This window comes from Martes martes (genome assembly GCF_963455335.1).
Source record: "Martes martes genome assembly, chromosome: 6".
Lineage (NCBI taxonomy): Eukaryota > Metazoa > Chordata > Mammalia > Carnivora > Mustelidae > Martes > Martes martes.
In genome coordinates this window covers 46975858-46995240 of record NC_137893.1, presented here as the reverse complement: position 1 = coordinate 46995240, position 19383 = coordinate 46975858, and the positions used below count along the sequence as shown (strand labels likewise).

The window sequence follows — 19383 nt, the reverse complement described above, 5'->3', positions numbered from 1 at the left end:
TTTACACACCAAAGGCATACAGTATAACTTACTCATTAAAAACAAATGTTACCTGAAACAGCTATAATTTTACCTCACTTATTCATCTTATTCTCACTGAGCTCTATTACATGCTAGAAAATATTCTAAGCATTGGTAATTCAGTGATGAGCAGAGATCAATCTCTCATTGAGATGACTCTCCTATGCTTTCATTGAACATACAGTTAGATATATAGACATTAAAATACTTGTAATTGAAAACATTAAACAAAGAATCACACTAATAACTGTGAAAAGTGTGATGAGTGAGAAGTACTATGGGAACATATCATAAAATACTGACCCAGTAAGGGAAGTCTGACTTCTCCAAAGAATATAACTGAATAGAGACTGAAAGAATCAGAGTCAACTAGTTAAAGGGTAGTGGCAAGAAGTAAATGGTATTTGAGAAACTGAGAGAAGAACAAGATAAAGAAAATCCAGAGATGTTAAAAGAGAAAGATGAGGTTGGAAGAAAACAGACTATGAAGGCCTTAAAGCACAGATAAGAATTCTAGCTTTTACCCTAAGAGCAATAAGATCTGCCATTTCAAAAAAGAATATAACTGCCTCAATATACTGGAGGAGAGGAAGATAGGTTATGGCAAGATCAGTTAGGAGGCTACTCAGGTGAAAGATCATAGTAATCTGAATGAAGATAAAAACAGTGGAGATACAATTTAATATATGATTTAAGGAATATTTAAGAGCCAAAACTGGAGTGTCCTGATGATAGACTGAATATTGGTAAGGAAGATGGAATATTAAAGACTTGCCATTTAACAAGGAAGAAAATTCATGAAGAATGGGTTTTTTTAAAGAGAACTTTTATCTTTATTTTAAACTAAGCATTATAATATACTTTTTTGTTTCCAGCTAACCATAAAATATTCCATTCCTCTCATGAAGAACTGGACTTCATATATGCATTTTTTAATTGAAGCAGAATTAACATATAATGTCATATTTGTTTTAGATGTACAAGAGTGATTAACAATTCTATATATTATGCTATGCTTAATCACAAGTGTAGTCACCATCTATCACCATACAACATTATTACATATTATTGACTGTATTTCCTATGGTGTACTTTTCATCCCCATGGCTTATTTATAACTGAAAGTTTGTATCTCTTAATCCCCTTCATCTATTTTACCCATGCTCCCAACCCCCTCCCTTCTGGCACCAACATACCCATTTATAGACATGAATGTTTTACTTATTTCTTTTGTTTTGTTAGACTCAACTTAGAAGTGAAATTATATGGTATTTGTCTTTCTCTGTCTGACTTATTTCGTTTAGCATAGTACCCTCTAGGTCCATCCACACTCTCACAAATGACAAGATCTGAATTCTTATGACTAAGTAATATTCCATCACACTCACACACACACACACACACAATCTTCTCTATCCATTTATCTATTGATGGACACTTAGGTTGCTTCCATATCTTGGCTATTGTAAAAAAAAAATGCAATAAATACAGAGGTGCATGTAACTTTTTGAATTCATGTTTTTGTTTTCTTTGGGTAAATCAGGAAGAATTTTGGAAGAAAAATCAGGGAGAATGGGCTGCTTTGTAATTTTGTTTGATTTTATGAAAAGGCATTTGAGGAAAACACAGGCTTTAGACAAAGTTAAAATATTTCTGAACATCCAAGTAGGATGGAGTTATGAAGAAGAAACCTGAGTAAGTCTGAAGCTCAGATGATAGTTGTGGGTAGGCAATATGATTTTTGAGTCTTTAGTGTATAGCTGATAACTGAAAATAGAAGCTCATGAAATGCTATAGAAAGAATGAGAATGAAATGAGAATATGACCTGTAATTGAACTTCAAGTAGAATGAGTCATATAAAAAGTTCATGTTTTTGGCAATATGGAGGTCACTGCTGAACTTAATCTGAACTGTTTCAGTTTAGTAATGGGACTGGAAGCCAGGCTGGATTAAGAAGTGATTGGGAGCTGACAGCTCTTTTGAGAAATCTGGCTGTGAAAGGATTAGGGGATTGGTAATGATAGGACAACTGTTAGAAGAAAGTGTGGGGGGTGACTGAGGGATTCATTACCTCATCCAGCCCACATGAGAGAGATCTAATAAGCATATATACAACCAGAGGGAGGTATCTATCTAAAAGGTCAAAGCTGAATATCCACAAGAAAAGAGAGGGATAATTAACAGCTTAAGGCTTTTAAAGTGGAAAGGAGTGAAGATACAAGCACAGGTACAAATATTAACCACAGATAGGAAAAATAACTCTTTGAGTGCAAAATAAGGGAAAAAAATGAATAAAAATAGAGGCAGACTTAATGTGTTTCACAGTAAGAAAATAGGGAAGTTACATGTCTTCTATTTAAATGCCTGGTCTACACCACTCATCACACAACTTACAAAAACCAGTAGTAATCTTATGTTTCTCTTATATCAATAAAAAGACTATACTGTATTCAATTTTTAAAAATGTTGTGATAGATGCAGGATCATTACAGAGTGTAACAACCAATTTTTTAAAAAAATTCTAAAAAATTTTGGAATCAAAATATGTAATGAGATATACAAATAATGACTTTTTAAAACATTTGTTTAGAATTATGTACCTAATAGACACATTTATGAAATAAATATATAAACATAAATCCAAGTGTATGGGTACAGTGGCACTCAAATGTAGTTGAAAATAAACATTTTTACTCTGAGAATTTAATAACACTTAAAAGCCTACCTGTCATTTAGGAATGGAATAAAATGCCCCTCACTCAACATCTTTTAAGAATACAACTTACAGGGGCGCCTGGGTGGCTCAGTGGGTTAAAGCCTCTTCCTTCGGCTCAGGTCATGATCCCAGGGTCCTGGGATTGAGCCCCGCATCAGGCTCTCTGCTCAGCGGGGAGCCTGCTTCCCCCTCTCTCTCTCTGCCTGCCTCTCTGCCTACTTGTGATCTCTATCTGTCAAATAAATAAATAAAATCTTAAAAAAAAAAAAAAAGAATACAACTTACAAAATACTGAATAGCTTTACATTGTTTAGTTCAGTCATTTTCAGTGTATCATAAAATGTTCACCAAACTTTGTTAGTATTTTTCTGAAATACATTTTGAGACTAATAAAATAATATGTACTCAAATCTTTTTTTTTCCCCAAATACTTTTAATACATTAAAGATCACTGACATGTTAACTTCTGTTGCCAGGTTAATTCATTTCTATACCAATTCAAGTAGAAAATTTCTTCTGCCATCTCTGTTTAAATGAAGTATGCTCTTAGAGAATCTTAAATCATTTATAAATTTCAGTCAGAATTTTCTTAATATTAGACAATTAAATGCTGAAATAAAAGTTGAGGTTGATACAATTTTTCATTATATTTTATACACTTAATTACAAGTGTAAGGTTTCTCTTCTCTTTTGGACTGTGTGTTCTCTACAGGCAGGGGCTAAATTAATTTTATCACTGTAACTCTAAATACTTGTCAACTTTAAAACTACAAATGTCTTAAATCACAACCAATTCTGTATTTATGACCCTAACAAACCAGCCTTAATATTCTCACTTTTTCATAAGTAAACATATAAAAAGTTTATCTATTTTGTATGTTAGAATTACATTTAAGATTTTTGTAGTGTTCCACTAATAAAAGGTTTCATAAACATAGGGAGATAGACAAAATGATTTCTTCAGATTCTTTCTGATCTCTGATTTTCCTTATCGTTTAAGTAAATGTCTCAAGATCTTTGGTCCCAAATGTACATTATAATAAGGCAGGCAGTCACAATATCAACAACGAAAATGTTTAAAGAGTTAATCTAAACCAGAAATTTCCAATGTTGTCAGAAGACTTTGACAGTTCCTCCGGAGTTGCTTACAAGGCAGATATGGTAAGGCTGAACTAAAGTATTGTTCCCAGACCCCTCTTATTAATTCAATCAGAGAAATTTATATTAACCTATTTGATAATACTGGAATTAGACATAAGATTTCACACTAAAAATGGCTTAAAGGAAAAAGGCCTAACAAATAGTGTTTAAAAAGCTTTATCAGGGGCACCTGGGTGGCTCAGGTTAAAGCCTCTGCTTTCAGCTCAGGTCATGGTCTCAGGGTCCTGGGATGGAGCCCCATATCGGGCTCTCTGCTCAGCGGAGAGCCTGCTTCCCCTTCTCTCTCTGCCTGCCTCTCTGCCTGCTTGTGATCTCTCTCTCTCTCTCTCTGTCAAATGAATAAATGGAATCTTGAAAAAAAAAAAAAAAAAAGCTTTAGCATTATGTAAAATATTAATCTGGTCACAGTATGACATTTTTAATTACATTTTTGTTTTATCTAAAATACTTCAAGGATTAATATCTTTGGGAGACGTCATATTAGCAGAAAGAAGAAAAAAAAATTCCATTTAGTCAACCAACTTGAAACACGGTTCTTCTTCCAACACTGGACTATCTAATGCTCCAAGAATGTTCTTTTTTGTACAATGACTAAGAGAATTTACATACCATGGCAGGAAAGCTATTTTTATTAGAAAATTGCTTTTTAAATTATGATTAGATTTTCATTTTCCATGTAGTCATTTAAAATATGAAACATCTTTTAGGGGCGCCTGGGTGGCTCAGTGGGTTAAGCCTCTGCCTTCAGCTCAGGTCATGATCTTAAGATACGGGGATTGAGCCCCGCATCGGACTCTGCTCAGCAGGAAGCCTGCTTCCCTCTCTCTCTCTGCCTGCCTCTCTGCCTACTTGTGATCTCTCTCTGTCAAGTAAATAAATAAAATCTTTTTTAAAAGAATAAATAAATTAAATATGAAACATCTTTTAAAATACACTGAACTTTAAAAACTAGTATAAAAAATAACTAGAGAAAGAACTGGAAACACCCAAAGGTCCATCAACAGATGCAGATATATAGGTTGCTTTATGACAATGAAATACTACTCAGTAATAAAATGGAATGAACTAATGATACACATAGCAACTTGGATGAATCAAAAACTATATACTGAGTAAAAGAGAATTTTTAAAAGTACAGATTATGTGATCCTACAGGTATAAAACTAGAATATACAACAGAGTCTCTACTGACACAAGAGGATTAGCAGCTGCATAGAGAGCAAAATGAGGAAGGGAGAAAGAGATCACCAAGGGGCATGAGGAAAGTTCTGAGAATGATGGTTTGTATCATCATTGTCTTAGATATAGCTGGTAATGGTTTCACAAATGCATACATATGCCAAAACATCAAACTGTACACTTAAGGTATATACAGTTTACTGTAAGAAAATTATACCAAAATAAAGCTTCAAAAAAGTAGACATGTTAAATTTGAATGTAAAAGAATGTGTAAAACTCTGCCTGATAAACTTTTAAAGATTATTTCAGAATGTAAAACCACCACAGAATTTTTTAAGGTAAAAAATTTTTAACTTATTACCTTTCAACTTTTGGAGCCTGGGAATTTTCTATTCCTTTAAAACAAACTTTTTTGACATGATTTCCTGAACTATGGCCAGTAATAGATTTTTTTTCTTCTAAGAAATCCCGGAATGACTTGGATGAAATTGAATGCAGAGAAGATGCCCTGCAAAAAAGAACAGAAATCATGTTAAAACATCCATTTTTTTAAAAGGTCATTGTTAGAAATCACCAGGAGAAAAGGGAGAGAATGTATATAAAGATTTCACAGTGATGATATATAAATTAGTTTTTAATGTGATGTTAGATTCTTGTTGTCAGTTGTGAACTAATCAAAATGATGTAATAAAAAACAATGGAGACCAACACTGAAGATAACCCAGATGCTGAAATTAGCAATAATATTAAAAACAAGTGTTATAACTATGTCTCAGGCAGCAATAAAAAATGCTCAGAATAAACTGAAGAATAAGCTCAGGGAAAAGAAAGAACAACACAGAAATTCAAGAACTTTTAATACAATATTTAAAAAACAAAATTTACTGGATGGATGTAATAGCCAATTCGAAAAGAATCAGTAAAACTGAAGATAAATCAACAGAAATTTTTAAAACTAAACAAAGGGAAGAAAAAAATGAAGAAAAATTACGCCATGGGGACTCATCAGATAATATCAATAGGTCTACCATAAGCGTAACTGGGAGCACCAGAAGGAGAAGTTAGAAATATGGCAGACAAAAATATTTAATGAAACAATAGCCAAGGATTTCCCAAATCTGGTGGAAGATGTAAAGATTCAAGAATTTAGCAAACTCCAAAGAAGATCAATCTAAAGAAAACCATACTTAGACATGTAATAAGCAAGCTGCTAAAAACCAAAGATCAAAAGAAAATCTTGAAAGAAATATAACACAGTATGAAAACTCTTAGCTTATTAGAAACAAGGAAAGCCAAAAGACAATGGAACAACATCTTTAATTTGATGAAAGCTAGGAAAAAATACTATCAATCCAGTATTCTATACCCATCTGAGTGAACCTGGACAAGGATCCTCTCCAAGTTAGGATCAGAAATGACGATAGTCCTGGCTAAACCTTGATTACAGCAGTGTGGGATACTTGAGCCAGGGACACCCATAAGCAATTACTCAGTGAAGCCTGACCTAAAGGAACTATAAGACAATAAATTGTTTTAAGCCATTGTTTAGGGATAATCTAAGGATTATCTAAATAATACATTAGTTAGGGTTATCTAATTAATATAAGATACCACTGGAATTAAAAAAATAAAGATTATAAGTATTTATATTTACTTTATTAAATACATTTGATAAAAAACAATTTTCTTTAAAGATTTTATTTATTTGACAGACAGAGATCACAAGTAGGCAGAGAGGCAGGCAGAGAGAGGGGAGGAAGCAGGCTCCCTGCTGAGCAGAGAGCCCGATGCGGGGCTCGATCCCAGGACCCTGGGATCATGCCCTGAGCCAAAGGCAGAGGCTTTAACCCACTGAGCCACCCAGGTGCCCTGATAAAAAACAATTTATTAGGGTGCCTGGGTGGCTCAGTTGGTTAAGCATCCGATTTCAGCTCAGGGCATGATCTCTGGAGTTATGGGGTAAAGCCCTGTGCTTAGTACAGTCTGCTTCCCCTCTCTCTCTGCCCCTCCCCCTCAGGCACTTTCTCTCTGAAATAAATAAATCTTTAAAAAAATTATTTACCAAAGGTAACAAAAATATGAAATAAAAATATATATAGACCTATCTCTATTTTAAAAACTGAATTAATCCCACCAGTTTTTTTAATTGTAGAAATTAACAAGTTGATTCTAAAATTTATATGGGAATATAAAAAACCTAAATTAGCCAAAGTATTCTTAAAGAAATACAAGGTTGGAAGAATACAGAACAAGTCAGAGTAATCAAGACAGAGGGGTACGGACATAAGGATTAACAAACAGATCAGTGGAAAAGAATAGTGAGCTCAAATATAGATCATTTCAATTTCTTAATTAAATTCCCAAACAATTCAGTGGTAAAAGTATTTTATCTATAATAAATGGTTGATAGAAGAAAAACACCTTTACTTTTATCTCACACCATATCCCAAAATTAATTCAAGGTGGATCACAGACCTAATGTAAAAGCTAAATATCCTAGAAGAAAACAAAACACTATCTTCATAACTTGGTAGTAGGCAAAGGTTTCTAGGACTTATACAGGAATAAACACCAAATAAAGAAATGGTGAATCAGACTTAACCAAAATTAAAATTTCTGATCACAAGACATTAAGAAAATAGAAAATAAAATAATTTTTTTAGAAAAAGGGAAAGAAAAAAGAAAAAAGAATCTGCAAAACACATAGTTGACAAATGGCTTGTATCTGTACTGTAAAAAGAAAGAACTCCTAGAGGGGTGCCTGGGTGGCTCAGTTAGTTAAGCATCTGCCTTTGGGTCAGGTCATGGTCCCAGGGTCCTGGGATTGAGCCCTGCATGGGACTCCCAGCTCAGTGGGGAGCCTGTTTATCCCTCTCCCCAGTGCTTATTCTCTCTCTCTCTCAAATAAATAAATACAATCTTTTTTTTTTTTTTTAAGTACTCCTAAGAACTCAGAACTAAAAAACAAGTAATAAAAGACAAGGCAATTTCAAAAAGCAAGCAAAAACAATTCGACTAGGCACTTCACAAACAAAGATATGCTAATGACCAATAAGCACATAAAACAGTCCTCATTATTCATCAGGGAAACACAAAACCACAATGAGAGACTGCTGCACACCCACCAGAATGGGTAAAATTAATTGACAATACCACATGTTGGTAAGAATATAAAATAACCAATGCTCTTGCTGGTGGGAAGATAAAATGGTACTAATCCTATGGGAAAAGATCTGGCAGTTTCTTAATAAGTAAACATACATCTTCTGTATAATCTAACAATTGTCTCTAGTATTCATCCAAGAGAAATTAAAATATATGCCTGTAAAAAGGCCCAAACAAGAATGTTAACAGCAGCTTTATTCATAATTGCCAAAAACTATTCAACAAGAATAAACACAAATTGTATACTCATACCTTGGAAGACTACTGAATAATAAAAAGGAATAAATCATTGGTATACACAAGCCAGATGAAACTGAAAAACATGCTGAATGAAAGAAGCCAGAGAGAAAAAAGTACATTATGTTTCACTCTCATAATATAAAGTTCTATAAGATTTGAAACTAATCTGTGGTCCAAGAAGAAAAATCACGAGAGTGGTTGACACTGGTATGGAGGAGGCTGCCAGGATAAAAGAGAACTTTCTGAAGAAAACTTATCCTGGGATAAGGGTAATGCTCAGCAATTTATTAAAAAGATAATAAACAATGACTAAGTGAGGTTTTTTCCAAGAAATGCAAAGTAGGTGTTAACAGTTAAAATCAATATAAAACATACATTAACAGGATAAAGTAGAAAAATCTTATAGAAAAGGCCTATGATCCAAAATATGACCAACAAAAGGCAAAGATCTGAATATGTATCCCAAAGATATGAAAATGGCCAATAAGCCCTCAAGAAATGTGAAATAAACCACACTTATTAGTAGCTAAAATGAAAAGGATTAAGGGTACCAAGTATTGGAAAGGATATGTAACAACAGGAACTCTGACTCACTGCTGGCAGAATATAAAACATGAACGTTGTGGAACATTGTTTAGTGCTTTTCTTATAAAGTCTAACATTCACTTAACATATGATCCAGCAATTCCACTCCTATTTACCCAAGAGAAATAAAAACATGTCTATTACGAGTTATACATAAATAACCACTTTTTTTCATAAAAATATACTGGAAACCCAATATTTCTCAACAAAAAAGGAAGAAATTACAGATAAATGCAACGACATGGATGAAGCTCCAAAACTTTAAACTGAATGACAGAAAGCCAGACATAATACAGAACATAACTGTACTTATATGCCATTTATATAAAGTTTGAGAGCAGGCAAAAACTAAGTTATAGTGACAAATTTCATCAATGATGGCATAGGTAGAGACTGAGAAAAGGTACTAGAATGATGGAAATATTTCTTTTTATTTTCATTGGGGTGGTAAATACACAGATCATACATTTGTCAAAACTCCTATATACAAAATTAGTGCATTTACTACATGTAAATTATTCCTTGATAAAGTTACTTTAAAAAAAATAGAAAAAGAATTCTGAACTCCTTCCCAAATGACTAAAATAAAGCTAAAAAATGCCAAGTTTTGGTAAAGAGGTGGAGAAAGCACAACTCATATATCATTGATGAGACTGTTCTGTGATAGCCACTAAAAATGAATATATGCATATCCTATGATCCAGTTATTCCTAGTTATATACCCAAAAGAAATGCAAAAGTACTTCAACAAAGACAGGAACTAGAACATCTATAGCAACACTAATCCTAATAGTAAAATAAGAAGATATTCAAATGCAAACAAAATCTGAATGAGTAAGTAAGTTGCGGTATATTTACACGGTGGAAATTAGTACTCATCAAAATATGAATGAGTTTCATAAATATGTTGAACAAAGGAAGCCAGACATAATTCTATTGGTATGCATTAAAAGAAAAATCTATGGAAAGAGAAGTTAGGATAGTGGATGATAAAAAAGATAGTGAGTTGTGCAGGGGGAAGGGATGTAGAAAGGTGGCAGGAGGGGACTCAGAAGATGGTGGTAATGTTACTTCTTGATTTGAGTGCTGGTTGCACAGGATGTGTTCAGTTTGTGAAAATTCAACCTATACACTTATGATAACTGTACTTCTAAGGGTATATTGTTTGAATAAAAAGTTACTTAAAATGCAAACCTAATTTTACATTGAAAAAATAGAGGAAATAAAAATTAGGTTGATCTAAATACACAAAATGAATCACACCCACAGAGATGTAATACTTTGATAATTAGTTGAAAGTGAAATGTATTTTAGAATAGTACCAAAAAACAGGCCAAAAATTAAAAATCTATACAGACTAATTTAGCTTTCAAAGATTTGCTACTCAGATTTTTATAATATCAATCTCTTAATTCAACAATCAGTGCTGTATTTTACAATCAATGCAAAAACAATTTGCATGATAATAGAGTTAGGCATATAAGCTCTGTTGCTAGGCTGACTGGGTTCAAATTTTAGCTCTGACCTTGGGAAGTTAACTTTTTTGTTTCCTCATCAATAACGTGAGGTTACTAATACCATCTCCATCATCATAATGGTTGTTATGAGGATCAAATTGTTAATTTATTAAAAAAAAATACTTAAACCAGTAGCTGATACAGAGAAATGCAATGTTAAGTCTTACTATCCATGATTTTCAGAGCATTTAACAAAACTTACTGTGATCTAAAAAAGGAGACAATGAGAACAAAGAAGTTTTGACATGAAGACATATAATCAGTTATAATAGGCTTAGTATCTCTTTCTTTCTAAAGTCTCAGAAAAATAACTTTTAAAAGATAACCTTTAGCTATTAGTTATTTAATACACTAGATCTACATCATATCCTTAGCATCATTTTCAGAATCCTTAACATTAGAGTCAAAATTATAAGCAATAATAATGTAAACAATTTCCATGCCTAACTTTAATTTTTTTTTTGTATTTTCTTTACTCAGAGAACAAAGTGGTCATGTTACTAAGTGGACACAAATGATCACTGGATTAATTCCCGAAAAAGTTAAATTCATCCTGGCAAGAAATCATAAAGTCCCATAACTAGATTAAGTTCATAAATTATTTGAGATAGCCCATAAAAGACAAAGGCCTTCTAAAATCCTGTATTTTGTATGAATAGCTCATTTGTACCTAACTCTGATCTAATTACCAAACCATATTTGCAAAACACTTTAACATGCATCACGTCATTTAATTCTTCCAATAACAATCCTAAAAGACAAGTATTTTTATCATATCCTGTGTTTCAAAGAGGAGTGAAGCTAAAGTTCAAGGATCACCAGAGAGAAGGCAAAATTGGGATCCAAATCCAGTTCTTAATGATGAGAGAACTCCTCCTTTATCTACTCTACCACTGCCTTCAGTAAGAAATCAAGGCAACACTTCTTATGAAGTGCCAAAGATAACACAAATAGTAAGAAGATACTGATGATTCACACTGTTTTATCATATGAGCTAAGCATCCTATGTAACAAAACAGTAACTTTTTACCAAATTTCTCAGTAAACTTTTACCAAATTGCTCAGTAAAGATTAGATCAATACAAAACATCTCACGTTAAGATTTTTCTAAGAAAAAAGAAAAGTTCACCAAAAACTTAATACATGTTAAGGAAATCAGTTAATCACGTGGCCATATGACAAATCAAGTTATAATTTATTAAAAGTACAAATAGCTAACATTTATATATTTGATTAGACAATGTTGAAGGTGCTATGCTAAATGTTTCCTACTTTAACTCAGTTTAGCTTCTAAATACCCCTGTGAAATCAGTACTGTTTTTAGCTCTATTTATGGACAACGTAAGTAAGACAAAGAAAGATTAAAAAACCGATCTAAGTTTATTTTGCTACCAAATAACAGATCCATATTTAAACTCAAACAAGGCTCGCTCCAGAACCCTAGGTTAATCACCGTATATACTGTGTCCACATATAAAAGTCATTTGCTCTAAGTAAAACCTTAAATCACATCAGAGAAACATGACCTACCTAGGTATTCATGCTAAAAATATTTGTTCAAAAGGAAATGAAATTTTTCCCTAAACACATACATACATAAAACATAAAAAGCTGAACACATATACAAAAGAATCATTCCCCATTTCCTTAACAACTCCTTCCTCCTCCCAAAGCACACATACCTAAAGATTTCTATTAGCAAACAAGGTAACTATGGTGTACAGTATAACATTAGCAATTTGGGAACACTGCTGGCCAATGTTCTTGACTGAGAATCCATTCAATGTCTCTTAAGTATTCATGTTTCTAAATACAGAAATTTCACAATGATCTATAAAGCACAAGTTGTCAGATTCATCCTAGGGGTAATTTAGGGACTCCTATATGTGGTAGATGATACATACTTTAAAAAAAAACTTTCAAAACTTTTTTAAAAAAGCTACTGGTAGTATCTCCTTAGGAATACATGTAAGTAACAGTCCTTATAAAATACCTTAAACTCAAATGTTCATTAATCATGCAGTCATTATCTATAGAATAACTTACTAGATTTCTATAAATGAGTTCTACTATTCTTTCTACTGATCATGCCATAATTTGATATAGTGTCTGATTTCCCATGATTCTGCTTTCTTAACTCAGGCTCTGGCTATTTTCCATCTTAGCAACCACAATAGCTTTATGAAGAAGAATTTGTAGACATTTGTAACCACATAAAAAATTGAGATTTTATTTCTCAGCTAAAGCAGCCCTGAAATTTTAGCTTTAATAAACAAAATTTTTAGCTCTAAAAGTTAAATAATTGAATTAATTTATAATTTATAGGTTACCTCTACATGGAATTTAGAAGAATTTATATTCATACATCAAGACAGGCCACAAAGATTATGCATTCTTTCACTCAGGATAACTGGTAAGAAATGTATTATTTCTCTAAGTAAAACAGGTGATAAAAGTGGCCAACTCTCATATATACTTGGTGTTTTCTTTTTTTTTTTTTTTAAAGATTTTATTTATTTATTTGACAGACAGAGATCACAAGTAGGCAGAGAGGCAGGCAGAGAGAGAGAGGGGGAGGCAGGCTCCCTGGTGAGCAGAGAGCCCGATGTGGGGCTCGATCCCAGCACCCTGGGATCATGACCTGAGCTGAAGGCAGAGGCTTTAACCCACTGAGCCACCCAGATGCCCCTACACTTGGTGTTTTCACATTAGATTTAAGTTCAACTGATCAGAACTTCATTCTAATGCAAGAACCAGTTATCTTTAATACATATTACCACACCTAACCGTAGACAGCAGGAGTACAACTATATATTATCAGACATATAAACTAAATGAGTGAATCTGTGAACAAACTAGTGAAAATCACTCCCACAATCAGAAGCAGATTTACAGGACTAATTTGTGATTTGCTAATGAACTGTATCTTAACCTTAATATTAAGATAAATACAGCATAAAAACATCTTATACAAAAATAAAGTTGGGTTAGAGGATTCTACAGGATGATGAAGATGCACCTTTGAGAAATATCTTTAAAAACTTGTATCACTGCAGTATTGAATATACTCTCTATATACACCATTTGTAAATCACATTAAAATGCTAATTTTAATTTTATAATTTATTCACAGTATAGTAAAGTTTAAATTCTACCAACTTTCTTTAGACCAACATTTACATGGGATATTTCCAGGAAAGCAAACTTATTCCATTTTTTAATTTCTTCAAGCATATACTGTATGTATTTATGCCCTATGTGTAAAAAGTATCATATGGTTTCACTTATTTGTGGAGCATAACAAATAATATAGAGGACAAGGGTAGATGGAGAGGAGAAGGGAGTTGAGGGAAATTGGAAGGGGAGGTGAACCATGAGAGACTATGGACTCTGAAAAACAACCTGAGGGTTTTGAAGGGGCGGGGGGTGGGAGGTTGGGGGAACCAGGTGGTGGGTATTAGGGAGGGCACAGATTGCATGGAGCACTGGGTGTGGTGAAAAAAACAATGAATACTGTTACGCTGAAAAGAAATTAAAAAATTTAAAAAAAAACAAAACAAACAGGGTTGCTAGAGGGGAGGGATTGGGGTATAGGGTAACTGGGTGATGGACATTCAGGATGGCACATGATGTAATGAGCTCTGAGAATTATATAAGGCTGATAACTCACTGATCTCTATTCCGAAATCAATTAATCAATTATATGTTAATTAATTGAATTTAAATAAAAAATAAAATATATTCTCAAAAAAAAAAGTATTCAAGAATCAAATAATTTTTTCCATTCAGACCAAATATGGGTCAAAATTCATGAATTCTAAACATCATTTTATTTAAACATTTTTAAGATTACTAAAAAAATACCTTGATTTGTGCCATTAACTTATAAAATGTCCATAACCAGTGTATATATATATATATATGTTTTATATCCTTATTTTATATGTATACAATTTTTTTTTAAAGTTCTATTTATTTGAGATGGAGCATGAGAGACAGAGAGCACAAGCTGGGGGAGCAGCAGGCAGAGGGATAAGCAGACTCTCCACTGAGCAGGGAGCCCAATGCAGGGCTCAGATCTCAGGACTTCAAGATCATGACCTGGGCAGACGCTCAACTGACTAAGCCACACAGACACCCATATATAATTATTTTTATGTACATACTGGCACATATAACTTACACACATATATTTTATCAAGTTACCTCAGCCACTGTTTAATGAGTACAAATGAAAGAAGTATATATATTCAAAAGAATTTAGCAGAAGTGAACTTTAAAAGATACTTCAGATACCAAAAATAGTCTTAAGAAGTCATAAGGACATAAATGATTAATTTTATAACTCACTTTGATAATTCAGAATAAAATTATAATTAAATTTATTGGGTATCCTAAGATACATAAAACTGCTATTGATTGGTTTATATTTTTTAATTTTATTAAAGTATAGCTGACATATATTAATTAGTTTCAGGTAGTCAACATAGTGTTTCAACATTTATACACATTGTGATCACCGACCATAAATCCACCATCTGTCACCAAAGTAGTTACGCATTATTAACTATATTCCCTATGCTACACATTGTATCTACGTGTCTTACTTATTTTATGACCAGAAGTGTGTTATTTTGACTGTTTAATCCTCTTCCCCTTCTCTCAGCTGGTAACCACCAGACTGTTCTTTGTATGTATGAGTCTGTTTCTGTTTTGTTCATTTGTTTTTTAGATTCTACATATAAGGAAAATCACATAGTATCTATCTTTCTCTTCCTTATTTCACCTAGCATAATACCTTCTAGATCCATTAATGTTACACAAATGGCAAATTTTCATTCTCTTCTTTTACTTTTTTTTTTTTTTTAAGATTTCATTCTTTTTAATGGCTCCTACTCCACTTTATGTATATATACCACATCTTTATCCTTTCATCCATCAATGGTACTTAGTTGTATCCATAACCTGGCTATTATAAATAACGCTGCAATGAACACAGGATTCTGTATTTATCTTTTCAAATTAGTGTTTCATTTTCTCCATATAAATACAAGAAGTGGAATTGCAGGATCATATGGTAGCTCTCTTTCTAATTTTGTAAAAAGCCTCCATACCGTTTTTCATAATGGCTGCACCATTTTCATTCCAGCAACAAATTCCTTTTCCTCTATAGCCTCACCAGCACTTGTTACTGTCTTTTTGACAACCGCTATTCTGACAAGTGTATGGTGATAGCTCATTGTGGTTTTGATTTGCATTTCTTAGATGATTAGTAATGTTGAACATCTCTTCACGTGTCTGTTGGCTATCTCTAGGTTTTCTTCGGAAAAATGTATATTCAGGTCCTCAGACCATTTTTTTAAATTTGGTTGGGTTTTTTTGTTTTGATATTGAGTTACAGGAGTTCTTTATATAATTTGGATATTAAATCCTTATCAATCACATCATTTGCAAATATCTTTTCCCAGTTAATAGGCTGCCTTTGCGTTTTGTTGGTTTTCTTTACTCTGCAAAGGCTTATTGGTTTAATGTAGTCTCATTTGTTTATTTTTGCTTTTGATGCCCTTGTCAGAGGAGGCAATTAAAAAAATATGTTACTCAGGGGTACCTGGGTGGCTCAGTTGGTTGAGCATCGACTCTTGGTTTCAGCTCAGGTCATAATCTCAGGGTCCTAAGATTGAGCCCCATGTCAGGCTCTCTGCTCAGCACAGCAGAGTCTGCTTAAGATTCTCTCCCTGTCCCTTTGCACCTCCCCTGACTTGTGCACACACATTCTTTCTCAAATAAATCTTTAAAAAATATTGCTCAGACTGATATCCAAGAGCTTACCAGCTAGGTTTTCTTCTAGTCCTCCTAATCAACCATCTTCCCTAGGATCTTCTTCTACTTTTTGTTCTTAAATAATGAAACTGATTAATAGCATGGTTAAAACTATATTACTAAGCCCAAAGCTTCCTCATGTGCGTAGTTCATTCTCTCAAACTGCAGTATAGTTAGTGTCCTGAGAACTGATCCAAGAACTTTTGGGGGCTCTTCCATACTTTTCTCTAGGGAAAACACAACTCAGTGTTCCCACAAACCCTACGGAGGCAATTACCAAATCAGTCTACCATATATTGTCTCATATATAGAAGTATGCAACAAATACTGATGAATTAAAACATTCTACTAAACTAGTTCTCTCAAATTTTACTCCTTTTTATTTGGGTTTTCCCACCTCTTTCTTTACCTTCTTTTCTGTGATCATGCTTTAGATCTGCCAAGTAGCTCAGACAGACATTGATTTAGTCCATTTGGTAGCACTCAATGAGCTGCTACTCTCTTCAAAGTAACTTACATTTTAATTAGGAAAACTATTCTCTTACAAGTAGGAAAATGTGGCATTAAAAGCAATGAAGGGGGTGCACCTGGGTGGCTCAGTGGGTTATGCACCCAACTTTTGATTCCAGCTCAGGTCATGATTTCAGGGTCATGACACTGAGCCCCGTGTACGGCTCTGCACTGAGTCTGTAGCTTAAGATTCTCTTTCTCCTTCTGCCCTTCCCCGCTTCCCCACCCCATTCACTTTCTCTCTCTCTCTCTCTCAAAAAAAAAAAAAAATAAATAATAATAATAATAATAATAAAATAATAAAGAAGCAAAGAAAGGATTCCCTCCAACAAAGGGTAGACTCCAGGACCCTCTTCAGTCCTTATGAGGAAATGGGAGTTCAATGAATCTCTTGCCCTTCACACTATCCATATACTTTCCCTCTAGAATTCCTTTTTAGTTTTTAATGATATAAACTACAAAGAAAAGGGAGGCTGGAAGGGAAGCAAGAGGTACAACCTATTTTATATACCTCAAATTGCTAGCTGACCTTTTTGGAAATTATTCCTATTAATTCTGCCATTTCAGGTAAACTCTAATGAAGTAAACTTAGAGCAAGTAAATACCCCTGCTTAAAAGTGATGATGAAAGCCTTAATTATAACAACATAAAGATATTCATCATGTATCCAGAAGGACAAAGAAATTAAGGTGGTTAAAAAAAAATGTGTTTATCTAATTTTTCTATGATATATATTGTTTCTTAAAACAAATGAAAAAAATAAAACTGCTTCCTTAAATTACTTTAGCTATACACACTAATTAGAATACCAAGAAGTGGGGCACCTGGGTGGTTCAGTAGTTTAAGTATCTACCTTTGGCTCTGGTATGAATGAGCCCCACATCAGGCTCCCTGTACAGTGGAGAGCCTGCTTCTCCCTCTCCCTGTGCTCCTCCCCCAGCTCCTGCTCTCTCTCTTGCTCTATCTCAAATACAAGAAAGAAAGAAAGAATACTAAGAAGAAATTGTATCTATGTACAAAAATTTCATACAAAATGTACAAAAAATTTTGGAAACCATAATGTAAATGTCAAAACAAAAAAATTACTACACAAGGTTTAATTTTAACTTAAAAGCAAAGAAAGGAATGACATATTTGGAAAGATGGGAGGGAGAGACTGAGAAGCCAAGAACTACCTTGCAAGCTAATGCACAGATCTCTGTTTATTTTAATAGAATTTAAAGCATACCATGCATTCGCTGGTTTTGGAGTTTTTAAAGGAGCAGGTGAAGCTGTTTCCATGCTATTCATTCCTGAATTGTTTTCTTTGGTAGTCATTGCAATCATTTTTCGTTGCTTCTGAGAAAGTTTAACTCCATGAGAAATCACTTTGCTAGAAATTAAATGAATTAGCATTAATTTCTACTTAATGAAGGTTACAGGTAATTATACTGCTTTCTGTTTATCTGATATGATTTTACTATTATTGGATCAAAATGGCCACAAGATTCAACAGAGACATTAACAATTTACGCTATCAATGATCAAATAATAGCTACAAATGAGCCTTCCTACTAACATATTTATATTACACTTGCATCAAAAATGTCCACAATGATCATTTTAGAGGCCTATTTTTGACAATCAACACCATATTCCACAAGAGCTGGACTATCAATCCAACTCAATCTACAGCATATATTTAAGAAATGTTAAGAATGCCTAGGAAAGAGCTTATAATGTGAGTTAAATATCAAATATAGAAAAACAAAAAAAGTCCAGTAGGTCTTTCCAATTCTTTAGAACAGAACTATGAAACAACACAGTCTTTCCTTTTTTATGATTTTTTTAACCAACCCCAAATTTGTCTTTGGTGTAGCTCCACATTTTTGTCTACTTTCTTCAATCTGCATGATGGTTCTGAGATCCATGACAGGAGGGCTGACAGGACTAAAATACATATAAAAGGTACTTTACAACACAGTTCTTGATCCATAAAGTCCAACCCCCAAACTTCACTGAAACTGTAAACTATAAATAAGACTGATAATGAGATGATTACGATTGTCAGCTATGGCCAAATTCAAAAGGGATACTCTGAATGAAAGCTACTTTTATGTATACATAAAACTAAAATGCATCTGAAATCTAACTGAAACTCTTAAAAAGAAAAAAAAGCCAAGCAATAGAGTGATAGAATGATTCTTATCCAACTCACGCAGAAATAATCAAAGTTATGCATAAATTCTTATCCTTTAAGATGAATAGAACTTGTAAATTGTATTCTACTTTTCTTTTTTTTGCAAATTATATTCTATTTTTAACAAAAGTCTTACTACTGTCTAATGTTAACTGCAAAAAATTTAACAGTGAAGCTTAGGAGTGCTCAATAATATTAGAAACCCAGCTGAGGGAGTTAATACTATAATGAGAAAAAAAAAATTCTACGACCTTTAGAAATAGCCAATCTAGGGGCACCTGGGTGGCTC

General features: G+C 33.3%; 1 protein-coding gene across 2 annotated transcripts in view; it reads right to left on the bottom strand.

Moving 5' to 3' along the window:
- Positions 1 to 19383, bottom strand: part of IBTK (inhibitor of Bruton tyrosine kinase) — a 96136-nt gene that overhangs the window by 8447 nt on the left and 68306 nt on the right. For both annotated transcript variants that reach the window (XM_080806284.1, XM_080806285.1), the window contains exons 24-26: positions 18752 to 18844; positions 18144 to 18287; positions 5440 to 5586 (exon numbers count right to left, since the gene is read on the bottom strand). In XM_080806284.1, the coding sequence (XP_080662410.1) occupies positions 5440 to 5586; positions 18144 to 18287; positions 18752 to 18844 (384 nt within the window). The remainder of the gene's footprint in view (positions 1 to 5439; positions 5587 to 18143; positions 18288 to 18751; positions 18845 to 19383) is intronic.